The sequence below is a fragment of the Psammomys obesus genome, unplaced genomic scaffold, assembly GCF_907164565.1.
Source record: "Psammomys obesus unplaced genomic scaffold, mPsaObe1.curated_primary_1811, whole genome shotgun sequence".
In the NCBI taxonomy this organism is placed as follows: Eukaryota; Metazoa; Chordata; class Mammalia; order Rodentia; family Muridae; genus Psammomys; species Psammomys obesus.
Window position 1 is genome coordinate 42,398,571 of NW_026593286.1, and position 21,794 is coordinate 42,420,364.

Sequence of the window (21,794 nt, forward strand, 5' to 3'; positions counted from 1 at the left end):
TTTGTCCTACATTAATTCCAAGACACACTGTGGGAAAGTGTCAACTTCCTTTTAAGCAGTTTTTTTTAGTGAGGCAAAATTCACATGAAATAAAATTTACTCTGTGTCATTTTAATACAGTTTTGACACTTTGGATAATTCAGTGTTGCACTAGCACGGCTGTCAGACTTCCATCATTTCTAAACGATGCCCAGGGCCTATGATGTCATAATTACCATTCTTCCCAGACCCTGAAGACAACTATGGGCTTTGTATTTATGAATTTGATATATGTATATATAGGTAATTATTCTGTATTCCTTTTTTAAAGCTAGAGATGTATGAGGGGAGAGGAAAGAACACAAGAGGAGAAGGTAGGAGAGGTGACAAAGTCATGAGAAACTTGTCAAGGTCAAATCTATTGGGATACTCAACCAAAATGAAGACTTGTGAGAAGGCTCATCTCTCTGTTAGTTGTCTGTGACTTGAAGTAAGAACCTGAGCTTGAATTTCTCAAGAGTCCACTCAGTTTCAAGATTACAGAAATGTCAGACAGTCTTGAAATTTGCTTCTAATACAGAGAAAGGCACTTGAAGAGAAACACAGCTTTTCAGTGTCTAAGTTCCGGTTCAAGCTTTGCATCCAATGGGAGCTCTGGCCTGAGATATGAGACTTTCCTGTAGTAGCTGGTGATAACCCCACTGTGTTTTTCCTTTTCATTTGTCTTCAGGGCTGTGGAGTAGTGACCGTTCCCTGTGCTGTCTTTTGTTCTGGAGTGCACATCGGGAGCGGCAGAGGCAGCTGAGGGCCTTGGAGGTAAGTAAAAAACAAAATAGAACAAAACCCTTTAAAATAAAAGAATAAAAACACACTTTTATTTCCCAACCACAAATGTGTGTTAGTAACTTCCAACCAGAGTACATTTTATTCTGGCAAAAATACTTAAAAGGTTGTTTGCAGACTGACTGTTAAATAGCTCAAAAGTGACACATGCCTGTCATCCCAGCACTGGGGAGGCTGAAGTGGGAGGATTCTGAATTCAAAGCTGTTATGAGTAACTTAAATTCTGTGTCATAAATAAAATGTTGATATGAATTGAAAAATAGTCTCTGGGCACCTATTTTTGTTTTTGAAACTCTTTTGAAACATGTATGACCCTTTTAGTTATGATTACGTTGACAAGAAAGTTACATACTCTTTGTTCTGAGAGAAAATAATTTGTTGTGGATGAAATTTTACTTTTCAACTAGTCAAATGTTCCTTTGGAAGGAGGAAGAACCAGTGGTGTCTTGTGACTGAAGCACTGCTTTGTAATCTGGAAGGTCAAGGCCAGGAAACTGTCAGTTTATGTATTACAAGTGTTTTGAGGTTTTTTTTTTTTTATTATTATTCCGTTTTCTTTTTTAACTGCTTCCATGTCAAGAGCTCCAACAATACATTCTGACAATGAATGCATTTCCACTGACTAGGATTTAGAAACCCTGGCCAAGGCTCGGATACCACACTGCTTCTGCTGTCTATGGATCCTGCTTATTTTTCTGCTCCGTTGTAGGCTCCCCTCTGTCCTTCTTACCACTCTCCTAGTTTTGGCTTCTGAGGACTCCTTGGTGACAATGGGGGCATGTCATACTTTGAGACACACATCAACTCAGCTACTGTTTCTCAGAGTCTTCTTAACTGACTGAAAGTTAAGCTGCCTGAAGGGTGGAGACGGCTCAGCACATAACCCTAAGGCACACAGTAACAAATGCAGAGGACACGGAGGTCCCTGTTCTTGGCATACAGTGACATATGGAACCAGGATAGTTTGTATTTTGCTTGAAGATGAACAAATTAAAAAAAAAAGAAAATTGTCCTAATTTGCTAGATGGCCCATTCCTAAGTGCCTCCGGCACACTTTAGTTTTACTTCAAAAGACAGTTGTATGCACTATTTTGTATACCCTATTTTGCAACTTCAGCAGATATAACCAAACCCCTGAGTGAGGAGAAAGGACTTAAAAGTTTTATGCAAAGGAAAGAGAAGGGTTTTCCAAGGACTAAAAGCTGTTAACAGCAGTAAACTGTGCGTCCCCTATCTCTGCTCTGCAGACCTCATCCCAACGAATCCAGCTGCACCCCGCCCGCAAAGACCTTTGGGGCTTCTGATACAGAGTCCAGATACAAGGCCTGTGCGTATGAGTGGCTCTCTTCATTGCCAGGTGCCATTCTGGCGGTGGCGCTTGACGTATGCAAGCTGCTTGGAGTTTCAATGTTTAGGATCACTCTTGAAGTGTTGACGAAATTGACAAAGCAACAGGCTGATACAAGAAACAGGTATGCCCTGGGGAGGAAACTGAGGTCATTAGAGGCTTACACCTGGTGCATTTTGCTTTAGTTGTGTTCACCCATCCCTCCAGACGGTTACCAAATGGCTTTATCTGAACTGGGCCAGACTCAGGGTCCCAACCGGGACAACCGGTATTCCTGGTAACCGCCTGTCAGATTCTGGGGCCTGTGGAGTAGCTTAGGAGGCAGGAGTGGCTGGGGTGAGAACGCAGGGGCCAAGGACAGTAAAGGGAGCTGCCTCCTTTGCAGTGGCTGTAGGACAGAGGCAGCCCTGAGGTCTGGGTTAGGAGACCTCGGCTCCCCGACTGGGCTGCGGAGAGCGGCTCTCTGATCTTTGAAGCCCCTTCCTGCGCTTTGATTCCGCAGCTTTGAGAGCGAGCCCTCTCTACAGTCCGGAGAAGGAAAACACTGCGCTGCAGGCAGGCCGGACGCGGGGCCAGGAAGGCTGTCTCCGTGACTCGACTTGTGTTTACTTAGCTACCTGCATCCCGAAGTGTAGCTGGACGTGGGAGGCTTTCCCACCCCCACCGCGCCAGATCCCACTGAACTTTGCTTAAGGACTCTCTGGCGATCAGGTTTTCCAGAGCGAAGCGTTTCCCTCTAGCACCTGCCAATAGGCTTCGTGCAAAATGTCTCTAAGGTGTCCCCTCGGGGTCCACACACAGCCCTCTTCCTACAGTGTGGACACCAATCCCTCCTCGGGTTTCTCCTGCCGGTGGCCTGGGCCTCCCGGGAGGGCGGCGGGCACCGGGCGGCCGGAGCGCAGCCCGCGCGGACCGGGTGTCCTGCGGGGAGGGGCGGCCCGACGCTCGCGAGCTCCGCCCCCGCCTCCTATAAGTGACGGCCCGGCCCGCGGCGGCGGCAGCGGCGGCGGCGAGAGCAGGCTCGGGGTCTCCTGCGGCCGGTGGATCCTCCGACCCGCTTCCATAAGGCTTTGACTTTCCGACTTCAGCTACAGTGTTAGCTAAGTTTGGAAAGAAGACACAAAGAAAACCGCGGTGGCAGCTTTGCTGTTGTTCTTTGCTCTAGTTGTCCTTTGGGGTCTTTCGGCCCGAGGCTGCTGTTGTGCTGTGTTTTAGCGGTGCTATCTCGGTTCCTCGCACTCCTGTGGACAAGCCCCTCGGCAAGGGCAGCTACAGTAACCAGGACCACAGCAAGCAGGAGGGCGCCTGGTGTCATGACCAAGGCAAGAGATCAGACGCGCCAGCAAGGATGCTGTGGTGAGTTGTGTAGTCAGATATATCAAGTGGTGGGAACGCAGGTGGGGTCAGGGAGACTCAGTTCCGCAAGGGCTGACTACGGTTTTGACGGAGGCTCGAGAAGAGTGCAAAGTCAAGGCTGGAATAAAAGAGCTAGCATATAGGCAAGGATAGAGTGAGCTGGCCAGTGTGAAATCCCTTGCATTAAAAGAAACAAGAGCCAAGCCCACCAGAGTTTAAGTATGTTGAAACAAGAGTTTCTTCACTGTGCATGGGGTTGGGCGGTTATTGACCAAGAGGCAACGCTGAATCTAAGCAGATGGTATTTAGTAACCAGAATGCATCAATCTGTAGGTGACCTGATAAAAATCACACAAATAACAACCAAAAGCAAATTCTAAGCTGAGCGCATTGGAGTGCTTAAACATGTTTTAATTTGTTCTCCGTGCCTTTGTAGGATCCTTAGCAAACTATCTGACCTCAGCAAAATTCCTCCTCTACCTTGGCCACTCTCTCTCCACTTGGGTAAGTGAGAATGCACACTAATTTTTGGAGCATAGTTGCACAAGTTCTTGTTTACTTTCATTGGAGACAGCTGTATTAAGCGAACACCCAGTTTTGCTCTTCAGTTAAGTAAATAAATTGTTCTAAAACACATGTTTCGACAAAAATGTTTTCTTCAAAGATGTTTCCCATGAGTGTTAGTAAATGTTACTTAATGGTGAAATTGTAAAACTCTGCATAGATTGAGAAGGTGGACAAGGACAGGAAAACTTGCATAACACCTAGGGTTGGTAAATTCTAAGGCCTCCTACTGAACTGGAAAGGTATCTCATTGGCCCTCCTTTTCTCACATTTAAGAAACTTCTCTATTCTTTTGTTTATGTGTGGTTCCAGCATGCAACATTATGGAACTAGAGTAGAATGGCAGACAGATGAATACCAGCACGCTAGGATTGCAGAAGCATTGTAAGAAGAGTTTAAGTATACCTAACCTAAGATCAGATATTGAAATGATTTCAATTCTCATCTTTAAAGTTGTTATCTGTGGCTACTTAATATATGGTAGTGTTAAAAACCACCAGTGAAAATTAAAAACTAAAAATTAAAAAAAAAAAACAGTTGAAATTAGTGATGGATTCACTGTTCTCCCTTTGGCTTTGGGAGAATCCTGGTATTTCCACTGGCCTGGGTTCCTTGAACACACACTGGTGGGTGTGTTCAATAGATAATCATTAGAAACTATAAGATTAAACAATTGTTCTTACTGATTAAAAGCTATAAGTGTAAACATATCTTTGTATTATGAATAAAGAAAAGGAATTTCAAGAGTATATTTTGAAGGGCTAATTTTTTTTTTAAAGGAATCCCCTATTGGTTTATCTATAAGACAGACTGGAAACCGTCATACAAGGAAGGCTATGGCCTGTGCCCGTGGGAAATTGTTAAGTTGGCTTGTTGGCTCTCTGTGAAACAGCAGTGGCAGATAACTTTTTAGAGAAGCAAGCCTCTGTCCTTCTGAATGCTTACACAAAGATGACTCTGCAAATATATGTGAAAACAGTGGAGTTGCCTTGAGTTTGCTTTAGCTGACAGGTATATGGAAAAACAAAACAAAACAACAACCAAAAAAAAAAAAAAAAAAAAAAAAGACGAACCCTTTATACAGCTAAACCAGGAGTTCTTCCAATTTAATTCAACAATATTGAGCATTGGAAGGACCAGTAATAGAAGACCGGAACCCTGGAGAACCAGGAGCCTTGTTTCTCAACAATGATTAACTTCAATGTCATGTGACCCGATGGTGATAAACTGAGTGTCAGGCTGGCCAGTAGCATGAGAGGAGCCATGAGTATTGGTGTTACAGGTCAGTTTTTTTTTTTTTTTTGTATTGAAAAAAACTTTTGTCAAAAAAAATTTAAAGCAGGTTTCAAAAGAAAGGTGAAAGATGCTTGTTTCAACCTCACAGTCAATTGAGCAAGTGGACAAGGTTCTCCAAGCTTAGGTTTGTGTGATTTTGCCTGTTTTTAAATTTCTGACTTCATTTCTAGTAACCGGTCAATACATTTGATGCTGCTGTTGGAGTACAGAATAAATGAGTGGAAGCTTTTGTTAGGGAGTTTATAATACAATTTAATATGGACTTTAAAAAGTAACAACACAAATAGCAGTGTATAACAATAAAAAGAGGAGCAGGCTGCTTCTGTTGATGTCAGTGTCCTTTGTACTGTTTCCATAAACCCCAGGTGGTCTGCATTTTTTAAGGGTGTACTTCTCATAAAGGCCCATCATGTAGAGCGCCGACTGCCAGCCCCCTCTTGTGTTCCTTTTCTTCACAGCTTTTGGTACCACCTGTTCTATGCTAGGGTTGCCTTTGTCTCTGTACACTGGAATGCCAGCAACATGAAATAGCCTCTGTGTTTTGCACACTGCAAAGTTTTAATGTCCACAGTAGCGTCAGGCATGCATCCGAAACCATTCCATGGGTGTTTATTAAGTAGATTAATAACTGTGGTTACTTATTCTCGGATCCAGCGTGGGTAGATAGGCATGTAAACAACTATCAAAGTATAGTGAGAGCACATGGGGAGTGGAGAGGCAGACAATGGAGGCATGTAGTTTAATGGTTCTCAACCTATGGGTCACAATCCCTTTGAGGGTTGGATGACCCTTTCACAGGGGTCATGTAACACCATCAGAAAACACAAATATTCACATTATGATTCAAAGCAGTAGCAAAATTACAGTTATGAAGTAGCAATGAAAAATCTTACGGTTGGGGGTCATTACGGCATGAGAAACTGTGTTAAAGGTCACAGCATTAGGAATGCCGAGATCCACTGACTTAGACCCACTTACGTAGATAGGAGCCAGTTTTGGAGATCTTGTAATTATGTAATTTATCTCTCTTTAAATTAGGCTAGCCAGAGCAATTTTAACTTCATTCTCCAAGCTCTGAATCTTGTAATCATTTTGAATCATGACTGGAAATCTTTACACCAAGATTTTCTCTACCTCTGTGCGGTGATGTCAGGAAATTCTTCCTTGTAGACTGATAGGTGTCAGCAGTATTTCCCTCCCTCAAGCTCCTGCAGCCGTGGAGGCAGTGATAACCCAGAGTATCTACAGACAACAAGAAATGATGCCTGATGAATAGAATCATTTCTAGTAAAGAATGACATGTTTTTCATGTTAGCACAAATCAATTCAAATTTTGAATATTTAAGATGGTTATTTAAGTTTTATTAAAATTTAATAGCATTTGACTTATCAATATAATATTTTTCTTCTAACATACGAAATTTATCTTGAGGATTTTGCAAGACTTTGGAAAGCTCCTAGAGGTGAAATTCTTTTACACAGGGTCAAATATGTGAGCAATTCATCTTGGAATATAGTGATGATGATGACAAAACATTGTCTTTTTTCATGTCAACCCAGGACATCAGGGCTGGAGCTTATAATTTTATAAAATGTCTATTCTAGACATCACATATGTTAACTTAAAAGTTTGTGTTAAAGTTATACCAACTAATTGTAAAATTCTTTATATGTTCTGGAACTATGTGAAGATATAACTTCTTTTTCTTTCAAAATCTATCTGTATTAAAACATTAAAATAACTATATATATATATACATATTTCAACATCTTTGGTCTTATAAGATTAGTTTCCCATATTGATTGTTTCCTTCTGATTACTCCGCTGTTCTGTAACTTTGAAATTTACTTGTGAAACAGAGTCCATTCCTATCAATTCCTAAATCAAAAAGCTGGCTTGTGTCCTCCTTTAAGGTAAACTGACGCTTGTAAATGATCAGTAATAAAGCCTGAATGTTTTCCACTGTGCGGGAATGAAGTCTTAACATTAAGCAAGTATTCAATCCGTAATTACTGACTTGAAAAATCATCTGAATGTAGCCAGAAATCATCCATTTGATAAAGAAACAGCTTCTTGAGTGCAGTGGGCCTCAAGCTAAAAACATTTCAAGCAAACATCTTTCTCCTGTTTAAGGGGGATCGGATGTGGCACTTTGCGGTGTCTGTGTTTCTGGTGGAACTCTATGGGAACAGTCTCCTCTTGACAGCTGTCTACGGGCTGGTGGTGGCGGGCTCCGTTCTCATCCTCGGAGCCATCATTGGTGACTGGGTGGATAAGAACGCCAGACTTAAAGGTGAGTGCCATTATGTAACTAAGCCCGTGTTCTCTGGACCAGCCTTTGTTTTTTCTGACATGGAGGGAACAGCGGACTAAGAGAACAGCCAGGGTGGTTGGCTCAGGGAGGCACTCACGTAATACAACTGCGGGGGTGGAAGTTGGTGAACACCTAGATTCAGGGTTCTGGGGTTTCTACACTAGTTGGGATGTCAGGACATTGACCTAATAGATTTTCTTTTTTTGGCAGTTTGTCAGTTTCAAATGTTAAAAATTAACCTGGTAGCCAATTTTCTGGGAATCATGTTAAACATTGAAAGTTTGCTTAGCCCCGGCTTCCTATCTAACCGTGAATTGCACTAGAGGCCCTCTACTGTGATGTTCCTGGGAACAGCCTGATAGCTGTCCTTCGGGTTCCTGCACTGCATGTGAAGGTGTGTGTAATGGAATTGAAAACTAAATATGGATCCAAGGGAGAATAGCTGTCTTGGCCACAGACAACTGAATTATAATCTTCTAGGGAAAAGAAGAAATTATTATATATTGAACATGTATTATATTGTACATATGTATGATAAATTGGCATTTATTCTAGGGTATTAAGACAATCTGTTTTACATACAAGAAATTGAAAATAACTAAGGAATTTAGTTATTTAAAACATAAGAGAATGTGGATAAATATTTGGAGCTCGGTTAATAATGCAAAGAGCTGGCCATGCCTGCCTGAAGATAGACATTGGGAAAACATTAAGGGTATGGCTAGTTTTGTTGAGCTCATGATGACCGCTTCTAAACAGTCAACAGGATTTCTACTGGTAAAAAAGGTTCATATGAAGATTTTTTTTCTGTTTTGAGAATGAGCAGATCAGAGCGTATAAAAAATTCTGTATGCTAGAGGAAACCAAATTCTTTTTATAGTTATACACAAAAATATTATCCACGGATCCTTGAACCATAAAATTGTTGAGCCTTGCAATCACGTGTTAGGAAAGTGCTGAGCTGGATGGAGAGGAAGAGTGTGGTAAGATAGAGGTCTCTTGTGTCTGCTGTGTCAACACACAAGTCACCCTTCAGGAGAAATCCCTGATGCTTATGGAATGAATTCACTATTTCTTCCTCTTTGCTCTTTGAGACTTTGGGGTACCGCCGTTATTGTACAGATATGGTTATAGCAATCTGCTCACATCTCCTTCCTTTCGGTTGGCAGTTGGTGTTTAGTCCTTTTCTGTGAATGAATGCATGCACAGATGCATGGAGACATGAATTCTATGTTGGGGTTTATTTCAGACTGCCTTCTGAGGGGCGTTTGTTTTGTCTTAAGCCTTTGATATGACCTTCCAAGCCAGGATAAGCATTATTGTCCTAGATTGACACGATCTGTAATTATAACTTAGCCATATCAGAATGCTTTCATAAATACTTTATTTGAGTATCATTATGATTCTATAAAGGGAGGAAGATGGATGTTTTCCTCCAGAGTTGTGAGGCATAGGCCTAAGAAGCATTAAATGACCTGTCCCAGGTCATCTACTTAGTGAGCAGTGGAGAAATGACGATCAGCTTCTTTCCTGACTTGCTCCGGCGCTTCATCTGTATGAAAGAGTGTCTCTCTAACAGGACTTATTGATGGAAAGCATAGCCATGACAAATAAAATACAAATCAGAAGAAACCTGCTACTTACCGATTTTTGGCAAATGTTTGTATATTTTCCATTTGTCAAGATTATTTTATTAGATCAAGCCTGCCATGTAAGCGAGAGGCTATGGATCCCACAACTTCCTCCTTCACCTCTTTATAGCCTGCTACATGGTTTTATTTTAGCGTGAGTAGCAAACGTTTTAAGGATGGATCTCCTCTGTGGAATAGTTCTTTTTTAGGGCAGTAAACATTCTGGTGGATAAGTTAGATGAGAATGCAGTTAAAGACTTCAGCTAGTAGAAGGCAGCCATGAATCCATTATTTTATTTGCAGATTTCACAAGTCTGTGTACAGGAAATGCTGAGGCAGAGTTTACTTTGGGAAGGGTGTCTTTGTCTTATAATTTTATACATGCATCAATGTAGTTCATCAAGTGTGTGAACGAAAGCAGCCTGCTGAAGACAGGGCGGGGCAGTGACCACATGCTTTTGCTCTGTCCAGTGGCCCAGACTTCACTGGTGGTGCAGAATGTGTCCGTCATCCTGTGTGGAATCATCCTGATGATGGTGTTCTTACATAAGAATGAGCTTCTGACCATGTACCATGGATGGGTCCTGGTAAGCGCTCCACAGGGTTCTTGCTGCTTGTTTGCAGGGTCCTGAGGGGAGAATGCAGGACCTCACAAGTGCTAGGCATACTCTCCACCACTGAGCTGTGCCACAGCTCCCCTGGCACTCTGGTAGACAGAAAATGAGTATCTAATAGCAGTGAAAGTGTAAACCCTTTATAGTCTAGGAGTGTACTTTTTGGGTTTTCTAATGTAACCTTTTAATACATATTTCTATGTCCACAGGACTCTTTGATTCTCTTTTGATGTAGTTTTAATAAGTATTTGTAGGATGAATGTTAAAAATCGGCATTACATCACTACTTTGTATGAACTGTCACATAAATGATTAGTTATTTTTTTTTTTTTACATTAACTACAGATGATGCAAAAATGAACAATGCCATGCCCTTTAATTTCTGACTCCTGGTACTCAACTGTTCCATGTATAGAAAGAAAAGTGACTTTTTATGAATGAGACTAATTAAAAAAAATGTAAACTGACATATTAACTCAAGTATTTTTGCTTTAATTTCTTAGACTGTCTGCTATATCCTGATCATCACTATTGCGAACATCGCAAATTTGGCCAGTACTGCTACTGCGATTACCATTCAAAGGGACTGGATTGTTGTTGTAGCGGGAGAAAACAGAAGCAGATTAGCAGGTAACGTGGACGACCTTTTCGACTGAGTCAATCCGTGGTGATAGTGGGAGTAGGAGGCTTTTTGCTCTTGGTCCTGTGGGAAGGTTTAGTACTATCTCCGGAAAGCACAGGGTGATTTGCATTGTTGCCGTTTTAGCTGTGAGACAGCACAGTGATTTAGCTAATTGTTACCAAGTTACCTTCATAGTATCCATGGTAATTCCATCATTCTCTGTAGATCTAGCAACTAGAACATCACATTTGAACTTTTTCTTTGTGAACTTGCACTGTTTTTGTGCTTGAGCTGTAATCATGACAGTCTGACATGGCCTTTAATCCTCATAACTATGGACACTCTTATGCGTAGTTTAAGGATTTTATCATTGCTACTTTAAAAAAAATAGCAAATGGAAACAACACAATTGTAGCAAAGATTTTAGAAATTAGTTTTCACTTAAAAAAATTGAAAGGCAATTATCTCACATCCTACAAATAGTTAGGCTTTTGAAATATATTCTCAAATGAAAGAAAATGTATTCTTTAACAAACAATCTTAGTTTATTGGAAACACAGACAAATGCTCAAGAGAGACCGAAGAATGCTTACAAGACAACATGCCCTACTATGTCAGTACTTCAAAGGCTCAAAATGCCCGCGTGCACTTGGGATTCTCCTTCTTCATCAGAGAGCACACAGGCTTGAGCTGGACTGGTAATTACACAAGGCGAAGGAGTGAGGCTACCCAACGCTGCAGATCAGCTGAAGTGACTCTGCTGGTCATTAAGATAATGAGTATCACAACACATTGCCCAACAATCCCGACAGTCGAGAAAACCATTCTTGATGATTGAAGTGGCTTACTGCAGGATGGAGAAAGAAAGATTATGTGCTGGGGTTAGCAACTGGCTGTTTGACTAGACCTGGTGGTTAAAAGAGAAACAGAAGATAGGCAGGAAACAGTGATGGAAAGAACAAAGTCTATGAGGCCTGGAACAACTCCTCCAGCCCGCATGCATACGTCATGATACGCATGAACTATCATTCTCAGATAGCTATGACTGTGGCTCCACATATCTGCAGGTGACTGATGGTGCCGTGCTCTACTGTTAAAAAGTTAGACGGCCTTGATTTCTTCTAAGAAAAGGAATTGGCCTGAACCAACACTTCCTTGTAACAGTATTACAACCTAGAGAAATACTGGGTCTTGGGATTTTTGTATAAAATGAGAGCAGTCCAGGGAATGTACTCTGCAGGAAATTCTTTTTCGTCTGTCTTTCATTGTTTATTTACGAAAAATTAATAATAATTCCACAACTCTTTTTTTTTTTTGGTATGTTGAAAGAGAAGATAAGACTTCATCCTTTTTTAAAACTTTCTCTATTTAGCATTACTTTAAACATGTGAAATATATTTATGTTTTAAAATTTGTAGGATATGAGAGCACATTTTGAAAATAGGTCACAAATATATTTTTCTGACATTTGAAGGAAAAGTTGTCTTCTAAATTATTTTTTCACTTACCTGAATTTATTAACTGTACTCATTTTAACCCTATAAAGTCCATTACATTAAAATTAGAGAGCTGGAGAAATGGCCTGGTGCTTAAGAGCACATCCTCCTCTTCCGGAGGCCCCTCGGTTCTGTTCCCAGCATAGCATCTGACATTGCCTGAAACCCCGGCTGCACCGAGGCTCTGATGTTCCAGGCTCTGTGGGCACCGGCCCTTGTGTGCACATAGCTGCACAGTGCACATAATTATAAGTAAACAAAAATGTTTTTAAAAAGTTGTTTTACTCTTTCATATAGCTTTTATAAAAGAAAATACTAAAAAAAAACTTTAAGTGGTCCTAGTACAACTATACGACAATATAACTGTGTACATCTCTGAGAAGATGTTCCAGAACAACCGAAATATGACTGCTCAGTTCTCAGCTGGCTGTCTTTTTATTGTGAATTATTGCGCAGTAGCCAAATCTAGAATGGGCAGCCCGTTTCCAAGCCTTGTGGGCTTTCTCCAGTTTAAGAAGGGAAGTGCAATGTCTGCTCACCTTCTGTCAGTCAAGTCTTCAGTGCTGTGCTGTCCCCCTCAGCCTGAAGTGCAGGTCAGCAGAGCAGTGAAGGAAACCTTCCCTTTCCTCATATTTAACCACAGCAGGTGTTAACTGAAAACCATGTTTCGAAACAGAATACAGTCTTTTTTTAGTTCAGAGGGTCAACAGATGTATGTATAGCCATGGATGTTGGGTGTCATTTCTGCTATAAGCAGAATTTTAAAAGTGAAAAAGAAAGGACATGGCTAGAGAACAATAGAAGAGCGAAGAAAAGTAGAGAGAACTGTTGTGTTGGCTTCCAGTGAGGATGTTAGAAAACCAGGTGGGAAACTGGGCTCCGAGACGCTGTGTGTGTGTGCATGTGTGCATACACACATAGACGAGTGAACATAAAGAGAAGATGACGAGCAGGCTGCTGGCTGCTCCCATTTTCTTAACCCAGCATTCACGATTTCGGAGAGCTTTAAAATTGGAAGCTGTATGATTGAGGGATAGACAGGAGAGAATAGTTAGGCAGAGAGCTCCAGAAATGTTATAGTTTTTCATATACATGTTCTTTTTAACTACTCTATGAACTAAGTTAGATATTTTTCAGGTACTAGTTTTATCTCTTTTCCATGTAGTCTGTGTAACCTCCTTTCCCTAGGCTTTCCAGCCCAACTGTCACTTCCTTTCTTTCTTTTGTGGAACAATTTTTCGAAACAGCTTTTTGGGGTTTCTTGCTAATTATTCTGAAGACAAATCCAATGGTTTACTTTCTTCAAGTATGGCATATGAATTTCATGTCTGAAATATGTTGGTTAAAAGTTGGTTTCATGTTTTAGCTAGATGAGCCTGCTGGCTCCTGTTTGCTCAGCAAATACCTTTTAAATTATTTTTCTGTATGATTTTATGTACTTGTTATAGTGAAAAAAATTATTTCATATCATGTTCTGTGCCAGGGCTATAGCCAAAACAACCAAATAAGGACCAGGAAAACACTTACTTGAGTGTACATATGAAAATAAATATAAATTCACAAATAGCATGTGTTTGCACATTCAGAAGAGTGATTCTATTCTAGGCTGTTAACAATAAAAAGATCAGGTCTTCCCAACCACTGCTTAATTCATTCTGCTCCAGAAAGATAAAACTGTTTTCTGACACCACCTTTCTCTTGACTCCAAGAATTATTACTTTCCTCAGTATCACATACAAGACAGAAATTGGTGCCTTGAAAGTGTTCTTGGTCATCTAGGGAAAGAAACATTTTAATTAAAACAATTCTTGTTGTAATGATGTTTTAAGATTCAGCTATTATTTCTTCAACTATTTGCTTTTTGGATTCAAATTACTGAGTTACTTGGATCAGCTTCTTGTGTCACTGTTGGCATACACACTGGAAACTTGTTAGTTGGCAGACAGAAGTTTGGGGAGCCGCTGCAAAGACAGTGCCATGAGATTGATGAAGGCTGCCTTTGCCTTCCAAGTGAAAGGTGAAGAATATCAAAGTTCTCTCATTATCATATACATATTGTACACTCATAGGACTAATCAGAAAGCCATTGAAGACTAGAAGGAATGAGGGAAAGAAGAAAGGCAATTTTCCCCAGATGTACTCATTAGTCACATATTGATTTTTCCTTGCTAACCCAGATGATTGCCAAGTACCTACCTTGTTAATTTCACCTGACTTTGTGCTACAGGGCACGGCAAAGTAGATAATTTTCTCAGCTGCCCTTCCTACATTCCCAAGGTCAAACCTCAGAAAGTCTTGTTGTCACCCGCCTCACAGTCCCAGTCTTTGGCATCTGGGTCTTAGCCTACTGCTCTCCATCTTCCCAGCCCAGCAGCCCTGCCTGGCAGTCTATGGCCCTGCATGATCTCTCTCTCCTTACTCAGTTTAAATTCCAAGGTCAGTCATGATGGCATGCTCACCTCCCAGGGGATAGCCTTGGCTCACTTGGCTCCCTCTCCTTTTGTTAGGCTAACTCAGCAATCCTATTTAAACCCAGGTTTTGACAGTAGAAGACTGGAGAAAAACACTGACCTAGCTCAGTGTTCTCTTGAGCATGGAGTTGATCTCATGCATTCAGATGCTCAGACCCCTTTCCTCCTCCCTGAAGGATTGTTTTGCGTTTTCTCCTATACCCTGCAGAAACTTCTCCACCTTTCTCACACTCTTGCTGACTTTCTTTGTATTTTACTCCTAGCTCTCTACTAGAAGGCAACATTTATATTGGGCCCTGGAGGGACACCTGCTGAAAAGATAAGAAAATAGAGTTTCCTGGAGCTGGCACCAAGATCCTAAACCAGCTTTAGTCAAGCATTTGCCTCTTCTGTTTCACTCTCTTTGAGGTTCCCAGTTCTCTTTGAGGTCCAGTTTTCACTGGACCAATCAAGTGTCCTTTGTAGTGCTCATCTTTCTTGACTGCCACCGGTACTTGGCCTGGGTAATTTTCTTGCACTTTGAAGCACTGCCCCCTTTGGTTTCCAGGATACTATATTCTCATTTTTATCATTTTGCTAGTTTCTACTCATTTTTCTGACCTCTAAACATTGGCGTTCCCAACATTTTAGTTCCCTGTCTGTTCTCTGCTCACACTCCCTTGAGATTCCATCTAATTTCATTGTTTTAAAAATTGGCAAACTTCTAGAATTGGCTCATATCTCTTTCCAAATCTTCAGCCACATTTATTTATTTAACTGTGTCTCAACAGGAGCCTCTTGAATGTCAGTAGTTCTATCAAAGTCAATATTTCCCAAATCAAATTCTACTTCTCTTAGCTAAATTTGATTATTCTAAAGTCATCTGTTTTTCAGTAAATAGTAACTGAAAAATAAAAAGAACACTTTGTAGAGCCAGCTTTGACCTCTTATACTACATCGGTCATAATCTATACCCAGCTCATCCTGCATCTTCCTTTAAAGCATTGGTTCTCAAGTTCTGGGTATGACTCCTTTAGGGAGGGTAGCAAATGACCTTTTCACATACAAGGGCCACATATCAGATATTTACATTATAATTCATGAAAGCAGCAAAACTACAGTTGCTAAGGAGCAAAGAAATAATTTCATGGTCGGGGTCACCACAACACGAGGAGCTGTATTGAAGGGTTTCAGCATTAGGCTGGTTGATAATCACCGCTTTGAAGTAAGCATTGGGTTTGTTTTTTGCCACAGTTCATATGCTACATGTATCTGCATGCTTCTTTATGTACATATTTCTTACATACATATATAATGTACATTATATATTACTCACTGATTTACTTACTTTTCCTAGAGGAACATTAACTGCAGAAAACATGAAAAGACTTTTTTTTTTTTATAGCAAATGGTTTGGTCACAGAGTGCCTCTAGAGATCAGCCTTTCAGGAATCTCACTCTTGGTTTTTGGCTTTATAATACATAAATGGTCAGGCTTTCTTTGATGGGTTTGAAGTCTTTCTCACCTGCCTCTTGCTCCTACCTCTGTAGACATGAATGCTACCATCAGAAGGATTGACCAACTGACCAACATCCTGGCCCCCATGGCTGTGGGCCAGATTATGACATTTGGTTCCCCAGTCATTGGCTGTGGTTTCATTTCGGGGTGGAATTTGGTGTCCATGTGTGTGGAGTACTTCTTGCTCTGGAAGGTTTACCAGAAAACCCCTGCTCTGGCTGTGAAAGCTGCTCTCAAGGTAGAAGAGTCAGAACTGAAGCAACTGAACTTACCTAAAGGTAATTGACCACAACTAGCAACTCTGCATTTTAAGCTCAGACTCAGACCTTGAACTTCGGTGGAGACCAGGTGCTATTTAGATTCCAGGCTGTGTTTCCAGGGAACGCCTGGATGAGTTGAATGTATCATCTTTTGAGATTCTGTAATGAACTGTGGGTTGGATCTAAAAAGACATGGGGTTAGGTCACTGGCCCCTTTTCTTGATGTGGGCATTGGGTACAGAGGAAGAACTGATTGAGGATGGCTGAGAAAATGACTCATAGAATTAGGAAGACAGGGAACATGAAAAATTTTAACATCCCTGAAGAGAGTAAAGTCATCATTTGGAGGACAGTGGGAGGGGTAAAAAGAGAGGCAGGATTTTTCCAGGGGAAGAAGAGGCTGGTTTTCTGGTAAATGAAATCTTAGTGAAGTCCTAGAAAAGAAGATCATATTTCCACCCATAATTTTATACTTTATTTGATGAGTTTTGCTGTGATTTACTTCAGTGAGAGTGTAATCTCTAAAAGAAAAAGAGACTGAAAAAAAGAGAACAGCAGTGTCTTTAAAGCAAAGCTGGTACTTGAGAATTATTCCATGCTGTAACTCATAAATTAACAGTAAAAGGACAGTAAAAAATATTATAATGGGTCAAGGAGACCCATACAGGAGGGAAATAAGGAAATAAAAAAGAATTAGCTTTTGCTCCCCATGTTTTCCCTCTGAAATAATGATGTGTCTTATTAACAGATACTGAGCCAAAACCTCTGGAGGGAACTCATCTAATGGGTGAGAAAGACTCCAACATCCGCGAACTTGAACGTGAGCAAGAGCCCACATGTGCCTCCCAGATCGCTGAGCCTTTCCGCACGTTCCGGGACGGATGGGTCTCCTACTATAAGCAGCCGGTGTTTCTGGCTGGCATGGGCCTGGCTTTCCTCTATATGACAGTCCTGGGCTTTGATTGCATCACCACAGGGTACGCCTACACTCAGGGGCTGAGTGGTTCCATCCTCAGCATTTTGATGGGAGCCTCAGCAATAACTGGAATAATGGGGACTGTGGCTTTCACTTGGCTTCGCCGGAAATGCGGTCTCGTTCGGACTGGCCTACTCTCAGGACTGGCACAGCTTTCCTGTTTGATCCTGTGTGTGATTTCCGTGTTCATGCCAGGAAGCCCCTTGGACTTGTCTGTTTCTCCATTCGAGGATACTCGTTCTAGATTCATGCAGGGGGAGCCAGTGTTCCCAACTACCAAAATACCTGAGGCCGTCTTTCCAACAGAAGTGCTTATGTCCAATGCGTCTGATGTCAATACTGTCCAGGAGATGAGTACTAAATCCGTGCCCATCATCTCTGTCAGCCTGCTGTTTGCAGGAGTCATTGCTGCTAGAATCGGTGAGAACACTTTCTGTATATTCAACATTTACAAACATTGTTTTGTAAACCTAGTGCAGAGAAGTCAATGATAAATTATCTGAAAATACTTCATGCCTGTTAATTTAGGCAAACCCCAAAGTTTATATATAGAATCTACTCTTTAAACATGAAATTGTACTTAATATTTAAACTATATGTCTGTATGTACATGTGTGGGTATATGAAGTGTTTAGGATTTCTTTCCCCTAAATTGTGTGTGTATGTTGGGAGAGAGCCAGGAGCTTATGTATGTTAAGTGAGCCCTCTAATTCTGAGGTACATTCTTAAATGATTTTTAAGTGTCATGTGTTGTGCCCCATTTTGTGTGTGTGTGTACGTGTGTCCATGTGCACATGTGTGCTACAGAGGACCAATCCCAAGGCCTTCTGTGCCCTAAGAAAGTGCCCTATATTGCTACCCTTCTAAAGACACAGTGGTTGTAAGAAATGCCCTTCAAAAGTCTTCTCTGGTTCTATGTATTTACCATATACTTTGCCACACAGATGAGTTTAATACTTCCGGCAGGAAGCAAAATGTAAAGGCATCTTATAGAGAATTTAAGTAATCATTAATGGAGCACTGGTAAATGGCCTCTGAATCCATTCATTCTTGAAATGAAACCATATTTATCTTGAGATACAGAGCAATTAATTAATTTATCAGAGACATTATTGCTCAGGCAAGACAGCTTTATTGAGAGCCTATGCTAGTCAATGGCAGGGTAACGACAGTTTAAAGTCTCTGGGTGCTTGAGCCGTGGCAGCACACTAGGCCACTTTAAACTTTAGAAGTGCTGCAATTTATAAGCTCCTCATGCCTGATGCAGGTTAGTGTCTGAATAATCACAGAAAAACAGGACTGAGAAGCTTGTAGCTTAGCTTTATTGTGTCTTGTGTCTGTGAAAATACCTTTTTGAAGGTATTAATAATCCAGTTTGTACTAATAAATTATATAAGGCAAAGTGTGATTAATACTTTTTATATATGGCTAACTCGAAGGTTGTAGAGCTCCAATGTGTTTTTCATATCTTAACATACTTGAATAATATGAGCTATATAGCTATAAGTTAAATTATACACTAAAATTTAACCTTTTAAAATATCCTTTCCATCTAGGTCTTTGGTCCTTTGATTTAACTGTGACACAGTTGCTGCAAGAAAACGTGATTGAATCTGAAAGAGGCATTATCAATGGCGTGCAGAACTCCATGAACTACCTTCTCGACCTTCTGCATTTCATCATGGTCATCTTGGCCCCAAATCCAGAAGCTTTTGGCTTGCTCGTACTGATTTCAGTCTCCTTTGTGGCAATGGGCCATCTTATGTATTTCCGATTTGCCCAGAAGACTCTGGGTAACCAGCTTTTTGTTTGTGGTCCTGATGAAAAAGAAGTTCCAGATGAAAATCAACCTAACACATCTGTTGTGTAAAATAGTTTAGCTGTAGCCCCTGTTACTAGATTGTGGAGAACATGTGTGCTTATTTTGTACTGCAGAATTCCAATAAATGCCTGCGAATTTCTCTAGTTTTACCACAGTTGTGCCTTGAGGGCTAAGAGCACTGTCTAACCTATGTCAGCAAAGAGGGACTGGTTATTTCCCCTTATGTTTAGACATGGGAAAAAAAGGAAGAAGGAAAGAAAAAGTCACTGTGTGGATAGAGAAAGTAAAGTGAACTTCCCTTGTTCTTATGAGCACAGGAAATTTTACAGAGTGGCTGTCAGGTGAGCTAAGTTATTCCTCAGCAGATATTTATTGTCTCAACCAGAAGTCAGATAAATCACTTCAGCCCAAGACTCTTGTAAACGTCTGTCCTACTTCCTTTTTTAGATCAGTAATATTTTTCTTGGTTACGATATAGAGACAAGTTTTTCTCCACCTATTAAGAGTGTAGTCAGAAAACCAGTATTATTAATCCCTTTGAGTTTAAGGAACTTATTATGTGTGGAGAATGAAATATATAACTAGACTTGTCCAAAAAGGTTCACGGTTTAACTTTTGCATTTTGCCTATAGGATGGGGCAAAATATTACTGTAATATGTGAATGTGGCTCTTGAGAAAATGGCTCTTCAGAGCCTCAGGAAGAAGCAAAGCTGTACATTTCTAGTGCAGTGTGGAAGGACTTCTGGTATGCTCTTAGTGTGGCTGTACATGTCACTGTCATTAGCGATCACTAATTATCTTAGTGTATGAGAGAGCTGCCCCCAAGCCTGGCAACTACAGGTGCAGAAGCAGCCCACACTTGGAAAGGACTAGAAATATTTGATGAGTTTGTACAGAACGTTTTACTTTTGCTGACTTGGGCCTAGATGTTTGTTATCTCTGAGCTATTCTTGAGCAAGAATAGTTACAAAATTCCATTTTCAATATCTCTTAAAAGAATAAAGGAAAAACTGTAAACATTTTTAAACTGTTTTGAAAGTCTTTTTTGTAACATGCCAGTACCAACATGGAACATTGCCTTAACTTTTGATGCACTTTCATGGAGACTGCAATGTGTTGCCGCAAGCACTTTCTTTGTCCTTGAGTTTAATCTTTTCCTTTATCTTGCTACAGTATGACATGATTTACTATGTTGTAAAAATCTTCATAAAATATTTCTATATAAAGTGTTTTTAAAGTCTTAATTTCTCTTTACTGAGTTGCGTTCTCCAATTATTTTTACTTATTTCAAAATTAGCATATGAGATATTTGATATCATCATGGTCTTTTGAACAAAGTGCTGTAGTCATTTCTCCTCTTGCATCTCTCCTTACCGCCTGCTGGTAACTTTTCCTCTATGTCCTTTTGAACACCTCGTGTCTTTCCTCGTCACCTAGTCGTACCTTGTCTTTGTAGTTTTTTAAGCTTTACTCGTATCTAGACTCATATATGTATACATGTACACAGTGAAGGCTTGGATCCTCATGTGAAGCAGAACTTGGTTTTTGTCTTTCTGAGTTTGGATCACTTTGCTTAAAGTTATATTTTCCAAATTCATCCATTTTTCTGAAATTGTTTTTATTTTTCTTCATATCGCAATAAGATTCTGTTGTGTATATATGCCACATTTTGATTTTTCGTTCGTCTGTTTGTGGACATGAAGGCTATTTCCACTTCTCGCTGTTTGTGAGGGAACTAACGAATGTGGATGTACAGGCATGTCTATGGATACAGTCCTTGCGTGTATGTCCTGGACTGGTGTAGTTGCTCATGGAAGTTCTATTTTTAATTTTTAAGAAGGCTCTATAATGATTTATATGATGGCTACGTTAGTTTTCACTCCTACCAGCAGTGAATAAGGGTTCCCCTTTTCCCATATCCTAGCCAGCATTTGCCATCAGATTTCTTATAATGGCTATTTTGATGACTGAGGTGTTATCTCAAAGCAGTTATTACTGTCCTTTTCCTGATGACTTAGGGATGTTGAATGTGTTTTGAAATTCTTTTTAGTCATTTATTTTTCTTGTTTTGAGGGAGTAATTCATTAGTCCATTCCTTGATCAACAGTTTTAAGGGTTTTGTGTTTGATTTTTACAGTTTGTAAATTCTGGATATCAGTGCCCTGTCTGAAATTTGGCTGGTCATTCTGCGAGCCATTCGTTCTGCTGATAACTTCTTTCACTGTGTAGAAACTTAATTTCATGTAGGCTCATGTGCTGATACTTGGGGCCAGTTATTTAAGTTGTTTTCTGTTACAGGACATCATTCTTAGATAATGAGTTTTTCTCTATAAAGGGCTATAGTTTTGTAGCTCATGTTTTTAGTTTATGTCATCCTGGATGAAAGTGCAGTAAATATGGAGCCCAGTGCACATTCTTTGACTTTAATTCAGTCATACCAAGTTCTCAAGTTCTATTTTCCCTTTCTGTGAATTGGAGGTAATACTATAAAAGCAGCCCTACCTGCCTCAATACTTCCCTGACTGAATTAAGCAAATGGGGCCACGTGGAGCAGTTGAGGAAGGTGGCATCAGCACAAAGAACTGGGCCTAAATTGCACAGTAAACATCTGATACAGTGAGCGGGGAGCCACCTTCAGGAAACAGTCAGCGGTCCTTTATTAAAGCTGTGATCTGGGCCCCAAGTTGTAAGAAGGCCTGGTA

General features: G+C 40.5%; 1 protein-coding gene across 1 annotated transcript; it reads left to right on the forward strand.

Annotated features, from left to right (window-relative positions):
- Positions 1–2,172: 2,172 nt before the first annotated feature.
- On the forward strand, positions 2,173–20,336 carry Slc40a1 (solute carrier family 40 member 1). The gene is made up of 9 exons (XM_055616483.1): positions 2,173–2,294; positions 3,336–3,526; positions 3,963–4,030; positions 7,521–7,680; positions 9,804–9,919; positions 10,450–10,576; positions 16,066–16,311; positions 17,042–17,689; positions 18,826–20,336. Exons 1-9 carry the CDS (start codon positions 2,230–2,232, stop codon positions 19,137–19,139), a joined length of 1,935 nt encoding a protein of 644 aa, XP_055472458.1. The 5' UTR covers positions 2,173–2,229; the 3' UTR covers positions 19,140–20,336.
- The last annotated feature ends 1,458 nt before the right edge of the window (positions 20,337–21,794 follow it).

Bases quoted from the DNA above. Each gene is read 5' to 3' on its own strand.
- Slc40a1 (XM_055616483.1), top strand. From the start codon at position 2,230: ATGTTTAGGATCACTCTTGAAGTGTTGACGAAATTGACAAAGCAACAG. The intron at 4,031-7,520 runs GTAAGTGAGAAT...CTCCTGTTTAAG, and splicing joins GCCACTCTCTCTCCACTTGG to GGGGATCGGATGTGGCACTT. The intron at 16,312-17,041 runs GTAATTGACCAC...TCTTATTAACAG, and splicing joins GCAACTGAACTTACCTAAAG to ATACTGAGCCAAAACCTCTG.